The sequence below is a fragment of the Muscardinus avellanarius genome, assembly GCF_963383645.1.
Source record: "Muscardinus avellanarius genome assembly, chromosome: 6".
In the NCBI taxonomy this organism is placed as follows: domain Eukaryota; kingdom Metazoa; phylum Chordata; class Mammalia; order Rodentia; family Gliridae; genus Muscardinus; species Muscardinus avellanarius.
Genome location: NC_137791.1, coordinates 59815815 through 59838227, shown reverse-complemented (window position 1 = coordinate 59838227; position 22413 = coordinate 59815815). Strand labels below are relative to the sequence as shown.

At 33.0% G+C, this 22413-nt stretch overlaps 1 protein-coding gene across 3 annotated transcripts in view; it reads left to right on the top strand.

Annotated features, from left to right (window-relative positions):
- Window positions 1–22413, top strand: part of GRID2 (glutamate ionotropic receptor delta type subunit 2) — a gene marked incomplete at both ends in the record, with an annotated part of 1485932 nt that overhangs the window by 256585 nt on the left and 1206934 nt on the right. For all 3 annotated transcript variants that reach the window (XM_080697615.1, XM_080697616.1, XM_080697614.1), the window contains one exon: window positions 10337–10492. In XM_080697615.1, the coding sequence (XP_080553741.1) occupies window positions 10337–10492 (156 nt within the window). The remainder of the gene's footprint in view (window positions 1–10336; window positions 10493–22413) is intronic.

Below are 22413 nucleotides of genomic sequence, written 5' to 3'. Positions count from 1 at the left end.
CAAAGTGTTATTCCTAAAACTGAATAAAATAATGTCTATACACCACTTAGTATAGTGATTATTGTTAATGATAATGTTATTGTTAATGTTAATTATTGTTAATATATATATATTTGTGTGTGTGTGTGTGTGTGTGTGTACTGTGTGTGTGTGTGCGTGTGTGTGTGTGTGTGTGTGTGTGGTACTGTGGATGGAACCCAGGGGCATTTTACCTCCGAGCTACACCCCCAGCCCTATGAAGTAGCTGAGGTCGTCCTCAAACCACAATCCTTCCATCTCATCCTCCAAAATATTGAGATTAAAAATATGTGCCAATAGACTCAGTTGTTAATATTAATTACTATTGCCTTTATATTTTCCCTATTACAAATTGGAGCAAAACAAAACAGAGCACAATTTTCTCTAATTCTGAATAACATTTTCTGATTGCCACAAATTTGAATTTGGTGTGTATCCAGCACTTTATTTCCAACAATTAGTTATTGTATTGGTTTACTTCTCTACTGAGAATGCTTGTGATGGCTTAGATAAGATGAAATGATCAAAATATTTCTCTTGATGGAAAGAAGATGAATTAAAAAAACCCCTATTTTACGCATACAAGAATAAGTATAGTGGAAAGAAAGCAGATTAGTGAAAATCTTGATAATATAGAATACATTTTCAGGGCATGTTTCAATGTAACTAATTTTACCTGAGCAAATAATTATACATGATATATATGATAATGTTTATTATGTACGCATGTGAGTATATGCACAGGTATATTTATATAGGCATAAACACAGTGTCTTTACATCATTGCTAATAATATTTGACTGAAATAGTAGTTTGGCTGTATGCTTAAAGCTGCTAAATACAGGAAATGTATTCTCATTTTGGCACAATACAGCAAAATTTTCCTGATGTCCAGTAGTATTGAACGTGTCCAACCTGTATCATAACTAGAAGTAGTATGTGCGTGAATATGTGCGTGGGGTGAAATAAAGGAGAAATCTAGATTTACCCAGTTTATAATATTCATTATTATTTGCTGTCCTTTTGATATGCATACATAATTTTCACTCTCAGTAGTTGAAATACCATTGGTAAATGAAATAATGTCATAAATTTCTCAATTCAGATATCTGGATGCAGAAAGATTAATGTGTAGGCCCAATATATTGTTAGAATTAAATAAAAACTCACTTGTGTGTAGTACCATATAAAAGAGTAAGGGATATATGATAGTTCAACAATTCCAAGTAGCTCTACAGAATTATAAATCCTACCATGACCAATAAATTGCTCCAAGACAAAGAGTTATATTTTTTCTTTCCTTTAATATTCTACATTAAAATATTTTAAGTTTCTAATTCACAGAAAGATATTTTATTTAAAAATAGTTTATGCTTAGGTATTTACTGATTCATCAATTTTAAATGGATCCAAGCTTATAAATAATGCATTTTCTATGCTTCTCATTGGAGTAGTAACAAATACAAGTATGTATACACACACATACACAACATATAACATATATAGTTTCACAAAGTAAATGACTGGAGTGAAAATAATAGCATAGTAGAAACAGCTCCAAACCTAAAACCAGTAAACCTAATCTTCTCTACCCCTTGTAGCTTTGGGCTGTGTAATTTAGGACAAATCACTTAACACAAAGTTTTTGCTTACCAGTGTTTACAATTCTTTAAACTGTGAGTTGGTTGGTGGAAACCACAGAATTACTACTTTTCACAATATTATTGAGGCCTCCTGATTCTGCTATGTTCTGATTTCATATGTGTATCCGCCTTACAGGTCACTGTAACAAGATTCCTGAGAAAATTCAGCGGAAGTAGGAAAGACTTACTTTGGCTCACAGAGTGTCATTCTGAGGTCACCTGGTCCATTGTTTCTGCATCTGTGGTGAGGAATAACATCATGTAGGGAGCCTTTAGGAGAGCAAAGCTGCTCACCTCATAGGGGCCAGGAAGAGAAAGAGGAAGTGGCCAGGAACCAAACATACCCTTGAAAAGCATGATTCTTTGTTGGGCACAGTGGTGCATGCCCTTAACCTCGGTACTTGAGAGGCTGAAACAGAAAAATCTCAGGTTTGAGGATAGGGTGTGGTAAATAAGGGAGACACCGTTTCGAAGAAGAAGGAGAAGGAGAAGGAGAAGGAGAAGGAGAAGAAGAAGAAGAAGAAGAAGAAGAAGAAGAAGAAGAAGAAGAAGAAGAAGAAGAAGAAGAAGAAGAAAGAAAAAAAAACCTCTAAAGGTCTGAGAAGGTAGACTAGAGGTAAATATACCTGAGTTCAGTCACTAGCCCCCCCCCACACACACACACAAACACTAGCAGCAGCAGACATCCTCCTACTAGACCTCATCTTCTACAAAATTTTACCACCATCCCATACTCTATTAAGCTAAAAATATAAATTCATCAATAGATTGTCTCATCCATGAAATCAAAACCTCATGATTCAATCACCCCACTTGCCCCACCTCTGAATGTCACAGTACTGGGGACCATGACTTCAGCCTGTGATCTTTGGGGAGACATTTTAGCTCCTAACCATAACAATATGAAATAATTTTCAGCTTTTTTTGCCATCAAATCTGTTGTTTAAGAAACAATGTAGCTTGATTGTGATGTTTCTTCTGTGGACAGATTTAGAAATGTGTAGATATTAAGAAGGTGTATGAATTTCATGGAAAGAAAAAGTGAAGAGGAAAATCAGGGAGAGAGAGAGAGATCTCAAAACAGAATCAACTGTCTTCGCTTCAAAGAATATTAAAGATTCAAAGTGTACAGCAGCTATCCTGCTTTTAAAGTTGTTTTCTATTTCCTATTAACTACCATAAATGTATATACCTAGAAAAATTAAATGAGTAAATACTTGAACTTTATGACTCCAAAGCTTAGCTGCAATTCTGAACGAATATGTTTTGAACAATTTTTAAAAATCTGTCTTTCAAGATTATATGGTTTTAAGCATGGATAAACTGTGCAAGAGTAATGTAGATGTGTTGATACTTGCTTTCAATATTTAAAAAAGTTTATTTAAACGTACCTAGTATGTTACTTATATAAGTGATAAATATACAAATGCATAAACAGATAAATTGATTTTCAGTAGTTCCTTTTACTCTTTATGTGGTAAAATTTCTTCAGGGTGTATACATTTTTTCCCAAACTTCTTAGGAGAATAGTGAGCTAGATGAAGACATTTTTTTTCTCCACTATCTTACCAGTTAAATATTATTTTCTACTCTTTCCTTTTAGATGTGTGAGATGTAAAAGAATGTCTTTGAACTATAAATAAAGTGTATGATTAATACTTTGCTGAATAACTGGCTTCTTCTAGATTCATGATAATGTCTGTGATAAATTCACATGCAAATACATTTGCAAGTCTACTTTTGTTTTAATTTATATTTAATTGTAACTTTTATTCTTGTGACTGAATTTTGATATTATATTTTTATAAGATTAAGCCTAAATTTATATAAGCAAAGGTTAACAAATTAATATTTATTGAGTATTTAATATATTCAAGCTCCCTAACAGACACTCTAAATATCAACAAAAATATTTATAGTAAAGGAAATAAGATTTGCTAATGAAACAGAGGAGTCCAAATGAAGGGAAAAGAGCGTAGACGATTTTGGCGAGTTATTGAGTTAATAATTGGTGATCTTATAAATGTTTTGTTTAGCAGGCATATTTGCCAATGTAAATTTTTGTGAAATAATTTTGTGGTTTAAACTACTGTCTTATTTTAAACACAAAAATCTACACACATACATACAATATATCCATCATGTTTACATATTTTCAGAAGAAATTTAGATTTAAGGTATAAAAATTCAGAAAGCAAATTTATGTCCTGTGCGACTCTACATAACTTCTCTAAAACAGATTGTTTTTTAAAAATAGAAGTACTATGGCTTGTCAGTTAGTTTTATGCCTTTGAATTAAACAGCAATTTATCAATTTGCTGTGAGCACAGCTATAAGAAACTTTTTATCCATGCATCTCACAACACTTAAAAATTATAGGATAAGTGTGGTTTTAAAATTAGAATAAACAATTATGAATTGTACTGCTCTGAACATGGGTATGATATGTTACTGTGGTTCTCTGATTTCAATCCCTTTGTACAAATACCCAGGAGTGGTATATTCGGATCATATGGTAAATCTATTCCCAGTTTTCTAAGGAATCTCCACAGCAGCTAAACTAGTTTGCACTCCCACCAACAGTGTAAAAGAGTCCCTCTTTCCCCAAATCCTTGCCAGCATTTATTGTTATTTGATTTCTTTATGCTTGCCACTCTGGTTGGGGTTAGATGGAATCTCAGCTTAGTTTTGATTTGCATCTCCCTGATGGCTAGTGATGTTGAACATCTTTTTATGTATCTATTGACCATTTGTATATCTTCTTTTGTGAAGTGTCTGTTCAATTCAGTTGCTCATTTCTTGAATGGGTTATTTGTTTTGCTAGTGTAGAGTCTTTTGAGCCCTTTGTATATTCTAGATATTTACTCTCTATCTGAGGGGTGGCTGGTAAAGATCTCCTATTCTGTAGGCATTCTCTTTAGATTTTTGATGGTTTCCTTTGATGAGCAGAAACTTTAATTTGATGCCATATCACTTGTTAATTCTTATTTTAATTTCCTGGGCTTTGGAAGTCTTGTTGAGAAAGTAACTGCCTGTGCCTATATGTTGGAGTGTTGAGCCTATGCCCTCCTCTAATAATTTAACAGTCTCTGATCTAATTTCTAAGTCTTTGATCCATCTCAAGTTGATTCTTGTATATGGTGAAATGTAAGGATTTAGTTCTATCTTTCTACAAATGGATAGCCAGTTCTCCCAGCAAAATTTGTTGAAAAGGCTGTCTTTTTCCATCATATGAGTTTGGCCCCTTTGTCAAAGATCAATTGACTATAGGTGTGTGGATTTGACAATTCATAATAACCAAAATATGGAACCAACCTACATCTCCATCAACAGATGAATGGATTGCAAAATTATGGGAAATGCACAATATGGAATTCTACTCAGCTATAAAAAAGAACAAAATCATGTCATTCGCAAGAAGATGGAAAGATATGGAGAACATTAAGTGAGATCAGCCAAGCAGAGAAAGAGAAAGGACATATGTTTTCTCTAATATGACCAAATTAGGGAGTATTGGGGATACCAGAGGGAATCCAGATAATGGAGGGGAAACCTCAGCAAAGCTAGAATGGAAGGATAGGAGAGGAATAAGGCTGAGGCTGATTAATGTAGGAGCTACATCCGAATATGTGTAAAAGTATGAATGTAGCATGGCTAACATGGACCTAAGTGTTGGGAAGGGGAAGCAAGGGGGAGAGAGTACCAAGCACTGCCTGAATATATGTCATTTTCAATATTATCCACATAAAAATAAAAATAAAAATGATCTGTGAATAAGAAAAATAAAATTATTATAAACAATTATATGCATATACATTTGCCTAAATTTGGTATTGGTTCATATATTTCAAATTTACTAGTTAGTTACATGATAACTATATTCAATACTGTTATACATAATATACACTCATAAAATTTGTCCTAAGAAATACAATTAGTGTACAGTATAGTTTGCTTTTATGTCACCATCATTGTTGTATGAGTTAAAGACTTCCTCTCCCATGGAAGGAACAGAGTATCATTCTCAACTAATGAAGATGAATAATTAAAGTGGCATAACAGAAATATTTAGGAATTTTCTGCCTAATTACTTGATTATTCTTCCTTCCAGTGTGTGTGTGTGTGTGTGTGTGTGTGTGTGTGTGTGTGTGTTTAGAAAAAATATTTCATCTTAACAAGTCCAACCTGCTTTTCATCTCAAGGTTATAAAATAAAGCTGACTATAAAAATATGCTAAGAAAAATGTCTAAGAAGGATCAGGATTCTGTGACATCATATTAGATAGTTACATATGTTGTATTTGAGAAACTACATAGTTTAAAAGAAAAGCAAACCTATGATATTTGATGCCTGATTACCCTGGTAACATTGTGTTTTATTGTAAAGGGTAAGGAGATGGCATTGCCATGACTCCTGAAAGTACATGAAATGAAAGGCTCTTCTCTCCCGAGGTTGTTCGTCAGAGCTCACCAGGTTGCCTTCAGAATGCTGGCATTTCATACAAATGGCACACACTCTCCTTTGGTTCAAAGCCAAATTTAAGATGAGATTTTTATAGCTGAAGAGAAAAGTAAATAAATAACTGGGATTTGAAGTGTTGGCTTAGATTTTTTATTCTTTGGTTATACTGTTTGCAATAAGATGAACTATTCCTTCTGTGCACTTCCTTGCTGTTTGCAGAAAGATGAACTGTTTCTTTTGTGCATTTTTTCCAGTATATCTTAATTCAGCACAGAATTGACTAATTTGCTATCATATCTGCAGGTTCCTGCCATTTATTAAACCAGGTTTAATGTTTAAGGCAATGTTAAGTGTTCTATCAGGTAAAACGCTTCTATTAAAAATGTATTACCAATACTCAGCCAGTAGTCAACACCACCTGCTGTAAAACAAGGTTGATTAGAAACTCTTCTTTTAAAAGACCCATTTAGAAGCCATGACAAGCTGAAACATCTATATAAATACACATCAGTTTTGCAAATAGACATTTAGCTTATATGGTTTAAAATGAATTGGTAACTTATGTTTCTATTATAGGAAATTTGTATCATACTTCCTAACAAATAGCTAAAGAATTCATGTATCACAGTCTGTTAGTATTAAATTCCAATGTAATAGTGAATCTATATTTGTATAAAAATTATGCCATATTAATATGTCTCTTCATGAAAATGGCTTAACTCAGCAAGATAAGTCTAATATTTATTGTCTAAATATTTTTACAAACTAGCTTCAAAATTATAATTCTATATTTCATAAATGACAAGATAAGTAAAATTTAAAGAATATTTTATCAGTTTGGTCATTTCTAAAATATCAATATTCTAGCTAAAAATATATAATAACATGATTAGGAAGTATTCCATTTGTATGTCATTTAAAATTCTTCACTCTTTTTTTCCTAAGTGCTCAGGTATGAGCAGGTATAAAAATATACAGGAAATTAAAGAAGAGTTAGAAAAAGCAGGCCAAAATATTACTACAGTCCAGGAAAATATAAGCCAGAATTTAGTTCCACACCTGTGGGTCTTAGAGGTCACTTCTCTGTGCTGAAAAGTCTCAGTGTCAACATCCCACACTCGTCAGACCCTGACAGGTTCCAACCTGCTTTATCATTCATTGATTCGGTCACTGAATAATATATGTTTAATATCCTGATCTGTTTTTCAAAAGACAGCTTGGACTTTAGTCACAATATATAAAATGAACAAACTTGTTGAAGTGAAATGATTGCATTCATTATCTACATATTGGTGACTGTATAAACTATAAATACATGTATATCTTATTTATATATTTGGGTACACATATATAGTCTTAGATGTAATAATAGCATCATCTTTAGTCATATAAAATGGGCTATTTTAGCCAGGCTTGGTGGCGCACGCTTGTAACCCCAGCGCATGGGAGGCTGAGACAGGAGGATCACACAGATTTGAAGCCAGCCTCAGCTACTTCATGAGGCTCTCAGCAACTTAGTGAGACCCTGTTGCCAAATTAAATATAAAAAAATAGGCCTGGGAGTATAGCCTGGAGGTAGAAAGCATCTGGGTTCCACCCCCAGTACCACCAAAAAAATAGATAAATAAAAAATAAAATGGGCTATATTATACACACAATCTTATTTTATAACAGCACAATAAAATGAATATAATAGAGAAACATGTGTATGGATATAAATCCAGATAAGTACATAAAATCATTCCTATATCACTTTATTTACTCTGGGTTGTAGAACATTTTCTTTGTTCAAATATTGGTATTTAAAATGTAAATACTTTTAAATGTGTACCTGCTTATAACTGGAAGAATCCAGAGAAACTATGCAGGTATAGATAAAAAAAAGGCCCCCAGATTATATATAAATTCAAACTTTACATAAAAAGTTTTCTTCCACATAAGTACAATTCTGGAAGGTGTTCTGTAGAGCTTTTGAGCCCGGACGTTAGCATGAAGGAAGCCAGTGTTCTGGGCTTTGTTGTAGGACTTTACTTGCACTGAGTATGTTATGCATGTCTTGCACAGAATCTTAATTTGTATATGTATGTGTTGTATTATGTAGAATTCATATAATCATTTTAGATATTGAGTGAGATACTAAATCATGAAAAATACTCAGCACTGTTTGAACTATGCTGTTTACTTATATTTTAAGGCATAATTTTGAGGTGTATGGCTTTTTATATTCATATGAATAGAGTCATCAAATTAACATAGTTTTTCCTTTTTATAGTTAACCTGTGTGTGTCTGTGGGTAAGAGCACCTAACGTCAACTCTATCTGTACTTCTTAGTTTACAATAAAATATTAATTATAGCCCTCATGCTGCACATAACATCATATACATTGTGCATTAGTATTGTTTATTATTACTATTATTATTATTATTATTATTATTATTATTATTATTATTTTGCAATCCTGGGGATTGAGCCAGGGGTATTCTACTCTGAGCTACACACTCTGCCCTATTGTTTTTCTTTATTTTGTAAGAGGGTCTCACTGAGTTAGAAAGCCTGTGCTACCACACTTGGCTCATTCTGCATAATGATGAGACTTTACCCTCTGTCTTACATCTCCCCATTTTCTCCCCCTGACCCCTAAAATCTTTTGTTGTCTTACCTGCTTCTTTGCATTTTACTTTTTAGGTTCCACATGAGTGGGAATTTTTATCATTTTTCTTTCTGTATCAGACTTATTTTATTTTATATCATATTGCCTAGTTTCATCCATATTATACATTATATTTTATTAAAAAATAAAATGCAAACATTTATTGAGAACTCAAATATTTTGTTTCCATGGCTTATAATGTGCCCTTAATAAACATAATACTCCTTACAGATAGATATTATTATTATTATTATTATTATTACTATTATTATTAACTACATGTTGCAGATGGTGGCTGTAAGGCTTAGAATGTGAGTACCTTGCTCAATATAATAAACATAACCAGTGGCAAATTAAAGTTTGAAATTAAGCAATTTGCTCTTAGAACTACTGTGTTTATCCAATATGCTATGAACAACCAAACAGTAAAAAGTTATAGGGGAATACATCTGGTGAGATGTGTATATATGAATGCATTACTTTGAAGTTCACTATGATGTCCAATTACAGTGCACCATTAGAAGTATAAAATGTGAGGCTCTCGTCATCATTACTATTTGCATATGAAAAGGGTCAAAGCTATCCCCTAGAATTTATGTGAGTTAGTCAAGAAATATTTCTCCCTTTCCTCTGTTTAGAGGTTTGTATGTCTCTAAATTTTCTGTAAGGAGCTGGGCATAGTGGAGTACACTAGTATTTGGGAGGCTGAGAATGGAGGATCACAGGTTCAAGACCAGCCTCAGCATTTTGTGAGAATGTCAACAGCCTAGGGTTACCCTGTTTCAAAATAAAGGGTTAGGGGTGTAATTTGGAGGTAGAAAGACCCTAGGTTCCATCACTTCCTCAGTTTTCTCTTCTTTTTAAATATAATTTTACTGGTGCATTACAGTTTCACATTATAATGTAGGGGCATACATGCAGTTTGCTGGTATTTTTATATTATATTTTTATACTTATATAGATTATTTTATAGTTTTGAAATGGGAAAGACATGGGAAAAAAGGAAGAAATCTGGAAAGAAACAATCTTTAGAGATTTTTTTTCTTCTCTGTTCTCTGAATAGGCTATCAGAAACTTTCCTGATTTTATCTCCTATTATTCAGAAAAAAAATCCTTCCTCTGAATTATAGCTTTTGTTTGTTTGTTTGTTTTGTTTTAGTCTAGAAACACGCTTTCACTGGCTTGATGAGAGTCTCACTGGTTTGATGAGAAACTCACTGCTTGCTGAATCCAGTCTCAGAACTGTGATCCTTCTGTCTCAGCTTCCCAAGTTCACTACCACTCTTAGCTCTGCAAAACCTTTTTGTGCCTATAATATTATCTTCTGCGTGCTTTCCCTGCGATGACCCTTTGACTCACTATCCATCTTTTACATCAGAAGAAGTGCACTCCATTCCTGCTTAGCTCTCACAGTGTTCTGCAAGTGTTTCTGTAATAAACAAAGGGCACACTTTCAGTAAAAGTATAATTTTTGCAGATATATAAGTCTCTTTGGCATGTTTCAAGAGGTTATGACCGAATATTTATATTATTGTTCAATGGCAATTCTCAATTCTTTCTAGGAGCAATTTTTGATGAATCTGCTAAAAAGGATGATGAGGTGTTTCGTACAGCAGTTGGCGACCTCAACCAGAATGAGGAAATCTTACAAACTGAGAAAATCACATTTTCAGTGACGTTTGTTGATGGCAACAACCCTTTCCAAGCGGTTCAAGAAGGTAAAGTCCATTATGTGTTTTTGTTTTTTGTTCAAATAGTAAGGAAATCAGACTCATACGAAACCATGTGACATGGACATGGTGTTGCATCTTTTCTACCAATTGGTAGTGCTTCCTTTGAGAGTCTGGTTTGGAAAATGTTAATGCTGCATTCCACTTGTGAGTAGGCAGAAGGTGGAAAGTTATTGTTTTAATTGAAATATGATATGGAAACAGGTATAATTATTTACCGTGAAAAGTTGTGTGGCAGTTTTATGACTTCAGTATAAATGAAACGTACCTTTAAAATACGACTTTCAGAATTTGTACTTTGAGCTTCTCTGAGATAACTGCCACCTTGAGTGTTGTTACACGTTGCAATGACATTTCAGGTGTACTCATGACAAAATATTGCTGCAAGGAAAACCTTTAGACACAACATATATTTCAAAGGCTTTGTGCCAGGATCCTAACACACTGACCAAGGCTATAAATTTTTATTCTTTACAAGTTTCCAAGTATTAAAGTATTTTCCTCTTTTCACTGTACATGTGGGTGAATTAAAAGTTTTTCTTAATACAGAGTATTACAAATACAAGTAATTTCTTTTGTACTGGGATTATTTTTTCTATTAATGACAACTTTCACTGGGGGAAAATCTTAGACTAAAAATATTCTACATTTGATGGAGTTAAAAATCTGATTAAATATTTTTAGCTTCTTCCTGGGTAAACTTTTCCTTGTTCATGAAATAATTCATTAGAAATTGCCTAGTTCTGAAGATTTGTGTTCTTCCAAAATTTCTATGTTGAAACCTTCTTCCTCCTTTGGTGACAATAAGAGGCCTTCAAAAGATGATTAGCTCATAAGGGATCTATTCTGATGGATGGGATTAGTGCCCCCATAAAAAGGCTGGAAGGAGCTTTTTTGCCCCTTCTGCAATTAGAGGACACAGCAAGAAAGCTCAATATATGAAGTGGAGAAATAACTCCCACCAGAAAAGGAATCCGCTATCTTGGACTCCTCAGCCTCCAGAAATGTGAGCAATAAATTTCTGTTTTTTTTTATATAATTTCTGTGGTATAGGATGTTTTGTTGTGACTGCACAAAGAGACTAAGATAGTCATCTCCTTTTTATTTTATTGTGATGATATATTTAGACTAAGGGTAGTGAATGCAAGATTGACTTATTCAAGTGAAGTATTTGCTTCATTAAAATTTAAATAGGATTCCACAGTAGTAAAGGTACCACAGTAGAGATCATGAACTTTTATACGGGATTTTTTTAAAGGAAAACATTGAAACAATAAGAAATAAACCAAAGTGTCTGAAAAATATATCCTTTTAATCTACTATTATACGTTTGACCTACAAACTACTTTTATTGAATATAGTTTTGATAAGCAGTGTTGAAACATATATTCAATTCTGTTAGAGAATATGTGTGATTATTGGTGGTCTGAGAAATTCTCTTAGTAATTGTATAGAAAGAAAAAAAGCATTCTTTTAAGAAATTAACAGAATTATTTAAAGAAAAACAATCTTTGCAAAGAATAGAAAATTACATCTAACAATGACATGATGAGATTTTAATTTTTAATAGGTAAATGTTAGTGCAAAAAATCAGGTGGAAATAGACATCCATATATTGGCATTTTAAAATCAAAATTATTCTGGGAATTTGGGTCTTCACATAATGATTATGTTGATAAATTTTTCATGGCAATATTTAAAAATCTATGTACATTAATTTTAAAATTAATGAAGGGGTTTGCAAAATAATAGTTTAATTTGAAGGTACACAGTAATTTTAATAGCATATATTCTCTGAGAATCATTCACTTTTATGAAACCACTATGCTTTTTGTCAACCTATACTTTTATTTATTTTTGGTGGTACTGGGGGTGGAACCCAGAGGCTTTCTACATCCGGGCTATACTCCCAGACCTCTTTTCTATTTTATTTGGAAATGAGGTCTCACTAAGTTGCTGAGAGCCTCACTAAGTAGCTGAGGCTGGCTTCGAACCTGTGCGATCCTCCTGTCTCAGCCTCCCACGCACTGAGATAACAAGTATGCACCACCATGACCGCAACCTACACTTTTAATTATAAGAATGAGAGAAAGAAAAGCATGAGCAACTCTCTGAAAGGAAAAATTAATTTTTTTTTCATTTTGAATTTCTTCACCATATATCCGAAGACAATCTGAAATACCAGTGTTTTTAAAATTATCTTCCTTGAATGAAAAATTAGCAGGAGATAGTGAAATGAAGACAACACAATGAATAGAGAGAATTATGAAGTTAGAATAAATATGCCCCTTTAGTATTGACTTCAACTTGAAAAGTGAAAAAATTTATTAGATACTATGATTATTTTCTTCTACATGCTGTTTGCTTAACTCTTCTGCTGCCAGGTAAATTCTAGAAACAATATTACCTATCAGAAGAACTCTCAAGACTTGAAAGAAGTTGTGACACTGAAAGCAAATTGAGACAGGAAATAAGTTTCCTATGTAGAGACCACTAGATATGTGTCAAGAAGGGAGACTCTGACAGTTTTCTTGATGGCTTCTGATACTAAAAGAATGTCCTGGCCAGTTCTTTTGATGGTCAGCTCTGAAATATGTTCCCAGAAGCTTTTGGAGCTAACCTGTTTCCCCATTCAATACAAGTAGGATTTCAGTCAATCTTCTGAGGTTAAAATAATTATTTCAAGAATACTTTTTGTACCATATATGGTTTGAAAAAAGAAGGGACAATGTTCGATTTAAAAGGAAATAAACAATTGAAAAGTACCAGTTTTTTAAACATTATGAGATAGTCACTTAGGGGGAAACCTTTATTATTTCATTAAAGTTGGTCAGTTTTTACATGAATTCATTTATATTGTAATAGTATGAAAATTCTATAAAAGACAATGTCTAAGAATCACCTCTTTTTTCTTTTTGTTATAAGGAGGAAAAAATTTTAATGATATAATTATAACTGATTACGCATTAGCACTCTTAATGAACTTACAGAAAATGTATTCTCTCTCTCCCTCCCTCCCTCTCTCTCCTCCCCCCTCTCTCTGTCTCTCTCTGTCTCTCTCTGTCTCTCTCTCTCTCTCTGTCTTTCCCTCACTCTCTCTCCCCCCTCTTTCTTATTTTATTTAAATAAAAGTCTGGTACTTGGGAAAACAGCATCATAAGAAATATAGATATTTGGTGATAATACTTTTAGTCAAAAGAGAAACAAATGAAACTTATTAGTGTTAAGTCCCAGGTTAATTTTGTTAGAATTTTCTCTGACCAACCAAATGTAAAAGTTATTTTAATAAACTTTTTATTGTCAATATTTAATAATAGAGAAAAGGATTCATAGATTAACAGCATTGGTATTGGATTATTAAAATATTTTTATATCTTTGATTACAGCACATTTAGTTACTAATTATTCTTTCTGACATGAATTTCTAGAAGGATGTATGCCTTTTATAACATAGTGCTGACATTCCATTATCTGTGATGTTTTTTAATCTTATATTACATCATCTTGTAGCAGCTATATTAAAAATTATATATAAATAAAGAGAAAGAATAGCGACATTTTTAGGAAGTCTTCTTTGCTTTTAGAACCAGGGATTGAACCCAGAGTGCTGCACCTGCAAAGCGGGTGCTTTGCCACTGAGCTACATCCCAACCCAAGTAGCAACAATTTTGTTTCCATAAAATCAATCTAAAAACAAATCACTTATTTTCAGAAAATTATTTTTTCTTTCTTTCTAACATATTTCTGGATAATGCATTTTTCTTCTTGCATAATTTTAGTTGTATAATATTAGCCGATAGCAAAGAATTTCTCATAACTTCCCTTAATTCATGAAATTTTGGCATTTATTTATTTATTTTTATTTTTTTTGGTGGTACTGGGGTTCCTGGAAGCCCTTCTACCTCCGGGCTACACTCCCAGACCTATTTTTTACATTTTCATTTTGGAAACAGGGTCTCCTAAGCCAGCGCGCGCGGCTGGCTTCGAACCTGCGCGATCCTCCTGTTTCTGCCTCCCAAGCGCGGGGATTACAAGCGTGCGCCACCACGCCCGGCCATTTTGGCATTTATTTTCAGTTGACTATTTGGAGAGGTAGCTTTCACTCTCTAAAAGGTGTATAAAAAATAGTCGGGCATGGTGATGCACACTTGTATGACCAATACTTGGGATGTTGAGACAGGAGAAGCGCAAGTTCATGGCCAGCCTCAGCTGGCCCTTTGCAACTTCGTGAGACCCTATTTTAAAATAAAAATAGGGCTGGAGGTGTAGCTTGCAGGTAGATGCACCTGGGTTCAACCCTAGTACCACAAAAAAAACCCCATGTTTTTTCCCCAAAAAAACCTAGTTAAATACAGGTGTGTCATTTTATAGAATTGAGACCCATAGGTGTTAGGTAATCTCATAAATTTTATTGTCAGCAGGCAACAGTATAGTACAAAAAGAACTAAATCAAGAATGTCAGGACACAAACACAGTACTTTTCTTGCTACATCTAGTATATAAGGGTATGCACACACACACAAACTTATAATGTATTCTAGGACTACATTATTATACACATATGTAAATATACACATACACATTCATGATGTCATATATTCTATGTCTTCAGTAAGTACTGTAATAATCAATAAGTAAGAGATTCACATGCTTTTATATGCTTTGAATATGATTCATTTAAGTTCATGGCATAGAATAGTAGAAATATTACAATCTAGGTGATGAATATCAATTGTGTTGTATAACTCATGCTTTTTATTTTTGCCTTATATTTCTTCATCTGAAGAAAATGAATTTAGAACATAAGTGATGTATTTTAAAGGAAATTATATCACTATGATTTTATGGCTCTTTGGATCATGTTTCTAAATTTAGAATCTTATAGAAATGATTATTATGTAGTTGATCCTTAGAGAAGGCTTCACATTGCTGAGATTGCTCAGAGTTCCTTTGTGATTGACTTAAAATAAATTAAAAGGTTAAATGATAGTTATTCTTGGTTTTGCCAACTCATCTCCCCATTCATTAGCACTCAAAGAACTCAATAGTACCAACAGAATTCAGGAAAAAAAAATCTTGTGCTATTTCAGTGGACACGGACCAAATTAGCAATTGCTACACTTATTTTTTACTTAATCTCCTATAGACTATGTCCTCTATGGTATCTATGCTTTATATATTTCTTAGATGTAAGGTGCCTGGAGTGAAAGACATTGAAGACTCTTCTGAAAGCAATAGCAATTGTTTATATTGTTAGCTCTTGTATAAGATAAACATACTCTAGCCCATGAAAGTGAGAATTTTCAAGAAAAAATCAGGAAAAGTAGGAGAATATATAAGTAAAACTATCATTGGAAGGTGAATGCAGAAATAAGCACCCAGTGTAATTTTATATGCAGTGAATTAATCAGGAAGGATATAAAGTATCATGCATTAATATTTAATGGTAAAATCCAGCCAAAACATTTTGGAATAATTGTTATTTGAAAAAATACCTAAAGAGTAATATATAATGAATAAGGGCAGAATTATACTATAAAGTAACAAAGGATTTTATTTGAAAAATATGTAGAACTATGATATTTTTGTTAGATTGCAAACCATTATAAAATATAGTAGCTGTAATGAGAACCAGCAGGTTTATTAAAAATGTCTGAAATATAAAAATTTGAGTCAAAATACCCAATATGAGTCAGAGAAACAAACTTTATTGCAAAGTCTAGTGGTGATGTATATTATTAGTTGGATTTGCCTCATATTCCTTCCAAAATGAAATGGTTGTAAATATATAAAGTGTACTTCTAAAATGATGAAATGGTTTCCAACTTTGAATTGTGACATCAGTGTCATCTGTTTATAGTCATATCTAAAAGATACACATATCCATCTCATGTGTGTAGATGGGAGACTAGGAGATTAGCAGAACTAGAAAGAGTGTAAGGAAATATAGCTTGGAAAAACCACCTCCCCAAAACATATCACCATTCATTGTGACTATTTTTTCTACCATTGGCTAAAACTGAACAGGATAGCTCAAAGAGGATACAGATTCCAGAGATTGATTTATGTGGCTTCACTCTTTGTGGCAGCAATCCAAGCTTTAGATTCATAAGTTATATCCCTCCCTGCTTCCATAGTAAATTTTATTTTGGAAAAAATCCGTTAAATCCAAAATCCAAAATTCTGTACTTTCCTACCACTGAACCACAGGACATATGCTTTAGTAGCATGTATTTTTCTGAACCCACTTTGACTACTTGAATTCCAGCTACTTTCCCAAATTGCCTAGCAATAAACTAAACTTGAGAAATCAGTGACTCCAGGGTCCGCAAAGGGGAAAAGGGGTTCATGCAAGTGCAGTTCTACTCATTCATTTATTTGTTCATGTACTCAAAATCAGCTGAGCTTTGAGCCCCAGGGTTTAGCCCAATAGTCTGTGTATCTCCATGCATGTAAAGGTGGAAGGAACACACCGTGAAATTAATGGCCATCTCCAAATACCTTCACATCAGGAGATATTCCAAATGTCTAGTTGGAAACTGGACTACTGGATATCCTCCATGGATCTGGGGTATTTAGCTTTGTCTTTTCCCCAGAAATGTCCTGCCAAGTCTACTGTCACATTTTATTTTTGCCAACTACTTTCCAAGGACTGACCTATAAGCTCTAGAATCCACTGCTGCCTAATGTGTGATCTTCAGCATTCACCATCAGTGTCATAGTACAGTGAAAGTAATTCGATATTTACTAGAGACAACATCACATGCATTCACACAAACCCTTACCCTTGAATAGCTTCCCATTAGAAAAATTAAGGTAATATTTGAAATCTAAATTTTACAGTACTTAGTTGTATCCTGCATCCATGTACTTACTAATTGTATACTGTTCCATGATTGGATGAGCTACAATTGGGAAGCAACAAAAGAAATAAAGAACACAGTTTATGATGCTAGAACCATTAAAATTAGCGCTTGAGAAAGGTTGTGTATTAGTAAAGCTGTGAAAGAACATGCTATTGCCTTCGATGTATAACTTGGGGTTTTGTTCTAATAGTTAAAAGGAACAAGGCACTCTAGCTTTTTAAATTTTGCTCTTCCTAAGAGAGAGGTAAATTATTCCCTTAAGGAAACTCATTATGTTTTCTTTAAGAAAATATTAATGTAAATACAAATTGCATAGATTCTTTCTTTCCCCTGTTTTATTGCTGGACTTTTGCATTTGTAATCCTTTCCCTTGTCTTATTCAATACCATACTCTTAAAATAATAGTCTCTAATAGAGTGAAGATATCGAAATTCAGATGTTTATAGACCACTCTATCATAATTTTATAGCCTTTTTTGCTTTGAAGCCTTTTACCTCACTATCTAGAATTGTTCATTGTTATTTAAGTTCAGTCATAAAATATATATTTTAGCAATATGTGCCACCCAGGATTTCATTTTACTTAGAAGAGTCTTCAGTAGTTTATATGAAAGCTATATTGAAAAGAAGTAAAGATTTTTTCTTTTGTTGTTGCTGAAATGTTCTTTGAACCACCAATCTTCTTTATAAGAATACTACGCTGCTTTCTTCTACTCTATTTCTGTCTTTGTAGATACAGTGCATGATTATGGTGGCATAATTCAGTTTTTAATCTGTCTTTTATGATATTGGCTTGGTCAAAGAATCATCTATACGTCTTAAAGTAACTCTGATTATGTGGTTTATTAGATTAAAAACAACATTTACCTATCCTCAGCAGGTATAATGGTAGTTCATTGCTTGGTCTCAAAATATTAAGTTCATGTTCACTTTACTATTTACTATTTCAAATTTTTTTGGGGGGGTGATACTGGGGTTCCTGGAAACCCTTCTACCTCCGGGCTACACTTCCAGACCTATCGTTTTATATTTTTATGTGGAAACGGGGTCTCTTAAGCCAGCGCGTCTGGCTTTGAACCTGCACAATCCTCCTGTCTCTTCCTCCCAAGTGCGAGGATTACAAGTATGCACCACCACGCCCGGCTCAAACTCTTTTTATTACTATTGATATCTAAGTTTCTAATGATCCAATTTATTTGCTTAATTTGAGAACAGAGAATAACCTGAATTTTTATTTTAATGTGTAACATCTAGTTTTGCATGTGCTTGGCAAATATTGTTTGGTTTATCAGAATCAGAGTATATATAGTTCTTTTTTATTCAAGCAATATTCTATTGAATTATCATGTAGTTTTCAAAAGAAGAATCATTGGAGCACTCACTTTAGAAAAGAGCACATAAGATACTTGTGTGTGATAGAAAATTGCACATTCTGGAGTAAAAGAAAATTCAACAACAAGTATTTTGGGGCGTACTAGAGATTGAACCTGGGGTGCTCTACCACTGAGCTATACTCCAACCTTATTTATTATTTATTTATTTATTTGCTTGTTTATTTACTTACTTACTTATTTTAATTTTGAGACAGGATCTCACTAGACTAACCAAAGGTACCCTAGAACCTGTGGTCCTCTTTCCTCACCCTCACACATAGCTGGGATTATAAGTATGTGCCATGGTGCCTGGCAGAAAGTACTTTGTTAGTGCTTAAAATCATACGCCCTTGAGTAAATTACTCTATAAAATGCTGTTCTCTGTTCACACTGGATGCCCTGTAGTCATGGTCATCTTGGCTTTTAATCTATTTAGATCCCAACATGTATGTGCTCCTCCTCCCTTTACTCTCCTAAGGAAATATTCTTTTAAACTATATCCAGGTGCTTTCAAGACTTGACCCTTCATATTATACTATAATCACTGCAGTGTCTGCATTTAGTTTAAAATAAGCCAAGTTTGATGTCATTTACCTTGCTTGGAAAAAACTCGGAAATTAAGTGCATGAGGTATAGAATTAAATGCCTGTTTATATATGTGAAATGTGTTCTTTGTATGTTTATATTATCTGTGTGTACTTTATCATACTTAATGTCTATGAGACACAGTTTTTTCGTTTGTAAAATGGGAATGAACATATACTCCTTGGGGTTACAGTGATTATTGCATAATGACTATATGGGGTTGTACTTATGGAAGATATGCTTCTTGGCTAATCTGAATACATTATGAGCTCATAATGACTGAGTTCATGTACCCCTCAGTACATTTCCATTTCTCCCTGGTGTATCTCTCCCAACCATCCTCTACCACCAATATTTGTGTTCCCATGGCTACCTTTCAGTCTAATCTTATTGTCTACCTAGTTACCATTATATTTCACCCAGCTGGATCTTTCCTCATGATTCTGAATGCTGTATTTGTAAAACTACTGGAAAACCAAATGCTTTTGCTTTTTTTTTTCTCTTTTCCTGGGCTAGTTTTGCTAGTCAGTCAGCACAGGAAAATGAGAATTATATTTGTAGTGTAATTTATTTGGCAAATAATAGTGATGTTGCAACATATGTACTTAGAGTTGGGAGAATTTAAAATACCTTGTTACCATTTCTGGGAAGTAGAGAAAGCCCGTGGAGACCAAATTAAAGCTTTCTGCTGATTTGTGTAGGCTTAATACAATCAGTGAAGTAAATAAGGCTCTGAGTCATAACTAAATGGGATTCAGTTGTAGAGAAGCATAATGTTGCAGAATAGTGATATATATGAAGGTCAAATAAAGAAATGAATTCAAGGAAAGCTTTATGCTTTGGGAGATGCATCATATCTGGTGTTCAAGTTTATCTCTGAAATGATTGTTTAAAAGGTTAGCTTTCTATGCTTTGCACATTTTCATTCCAACTATACCCATGAAAATATTAACTCTAAAATTGGTCACTGGTTTCTGTGAATTCCCAGTACTTTTTCTTTTCAAAACATATTATGTTGGTTTCTGAGGAATTTGTGTCTCATTTCAAAATATGTTTGCCTTTTGGTTTTTGGAAGGCTAACATAATGATGGCAAGATTGGTTAAACTAATTCCTCAAGCTATATTTCAAATGTAAAAGACATAAAATATCTATTGTATATGAAAAATATATTTCAACATCAATAATGAATATCTTCCTCAGAATGTAGTGAGGGATATAGGGGAGTGGTAACATAAAGTCAGAAATAATCCTAATGTAGAATATATTATCTAATAGTTTTAATTTAAATTTTAAAAACATTATTGTGCTTCTGAATATACATTTATATAATGTCAGTGTGAATATTTCAAGGTAGTCCTCTGTATACATTCTTTGTTTGTTTGTTTGTTTGTTTGCAATATTGGGGGTTGAACCCTGGGGAATTCTATCTTGGAGTCAAAGCTCCAGCCCTATTTTACATTCTTTATTTTTGAAACAGAGTCTCACTAAATTGCAGAGGGCCTCACTAAGTACTTGGGTGGCTTAGGTAGGAGGATCACAGGTTCAAGGCAAACCCCACCAATTTCGTGAGATATAGTTTCAAACTTTTTTTAAAAAAGAGCTGGGGGAGTAGCCAAGAGATAGAATGCCCCTAGATTGAAACTCTAATACAAATAAAATAAAATAAGTAATATAGGTCAAGTAAAAATAAAAGTTAATAGAAATTTAATAAAAGGAGCCAAGATGTACATTGTTACAAGTCAAAGAATAAATTCTTGCACATCAAGCCATTCATCTGCTCCCAAATTCTGTTCTTATTCTAATAATTTATTTATTAAGCTTTAGTGTTTGGAATAACTAGTTTCATTTTTTATTTAGTTTTGAATATTTGGTGGTTTCACTCAGTTTAAAAGGGTTGATCTCTATATTAACTTATATAGGCCATATAATATATAAATTTATATATATATGTCTTAAGCTATTTATATTTTATATATCAGATGTAAATATGCTGTTCTTAATGATACTACCATGTGTATATACCATATATGTATATATGTTTGTGTGTATGTGTAAGAATGTGTTTACAAACATAGCTCATCAAGAACTCCTTTGATTTTTCTTCCAGTATTTATTTATAGTTTTCAAGGCACAATATAAAAACTTTGTTTATTATATCTGTCAAAATGGAAAAGGGCAGGTTATATGTCAAACCACCACCCTCTAGCTTACTCTGAATTCATGTTTAGGCCTTATGTGAGCAAAGACAGAATGAATCACTAGTTTACCCATCTTTTCTTAGGACATTGCTTAATGCTCAAATATAGGAATAGAGAATTAAACTTATAACTATTCATTTATGTGCATGATACTTTTTATTATCTGAATATATTATAGATTAAAAGTTTATCAAAACTAATAAAACAAATTTAATCTTATAACCAAGGAATTTATAGTATAGTAGGAAAGATATGCAAAAAGAACAAAGCAAAATTATTATTTGTGGAAAGGATATTAGGAAGGAAAGATGATACTATAATTGAAAATAGCAGGTGAAATGGAAGTGTATGATTTAAAACCAGTAGCAGAAGATTAAAAAAATATTAAGCCAAGATGTCTTATTGTATAGTAGCTAGCAAGCAAAGGTGAGGGGATGCCATTTCTGTGTTAGAGGGACTAGCATATGTTTTAATAATCCAAATATGTATTTTTTATTGCTTTACAAATGTTTATTTTCATCACCAAAGTCATTATTTGTTGAGAAACAATAGTACTCATGAATTTGTTATCCAAATCAATTTTTCGTTCACACTTTCTTTGGAAATGGAGAACATTCTAAAGGCAAGTCTCATAGTCTTATATCTGGTCCATCTGGGGCATATGGGCTTCATTATTGAAATGTATTTGGGTTTACACAAATATTTAACTATAATTTTGAATATAGGTTTGGACACATTCAGCTTTTTAGATAAGAGCCCCCCAGGAGAAACTAAACTTGAACCAATTGTTAGTTTAATACAGAATAATGGACTTAGACATATTAATATTCAACCCTAGGAAAATTAAATCATTTTGTGGATTTTATAATTGAAATTTGCTATACTCT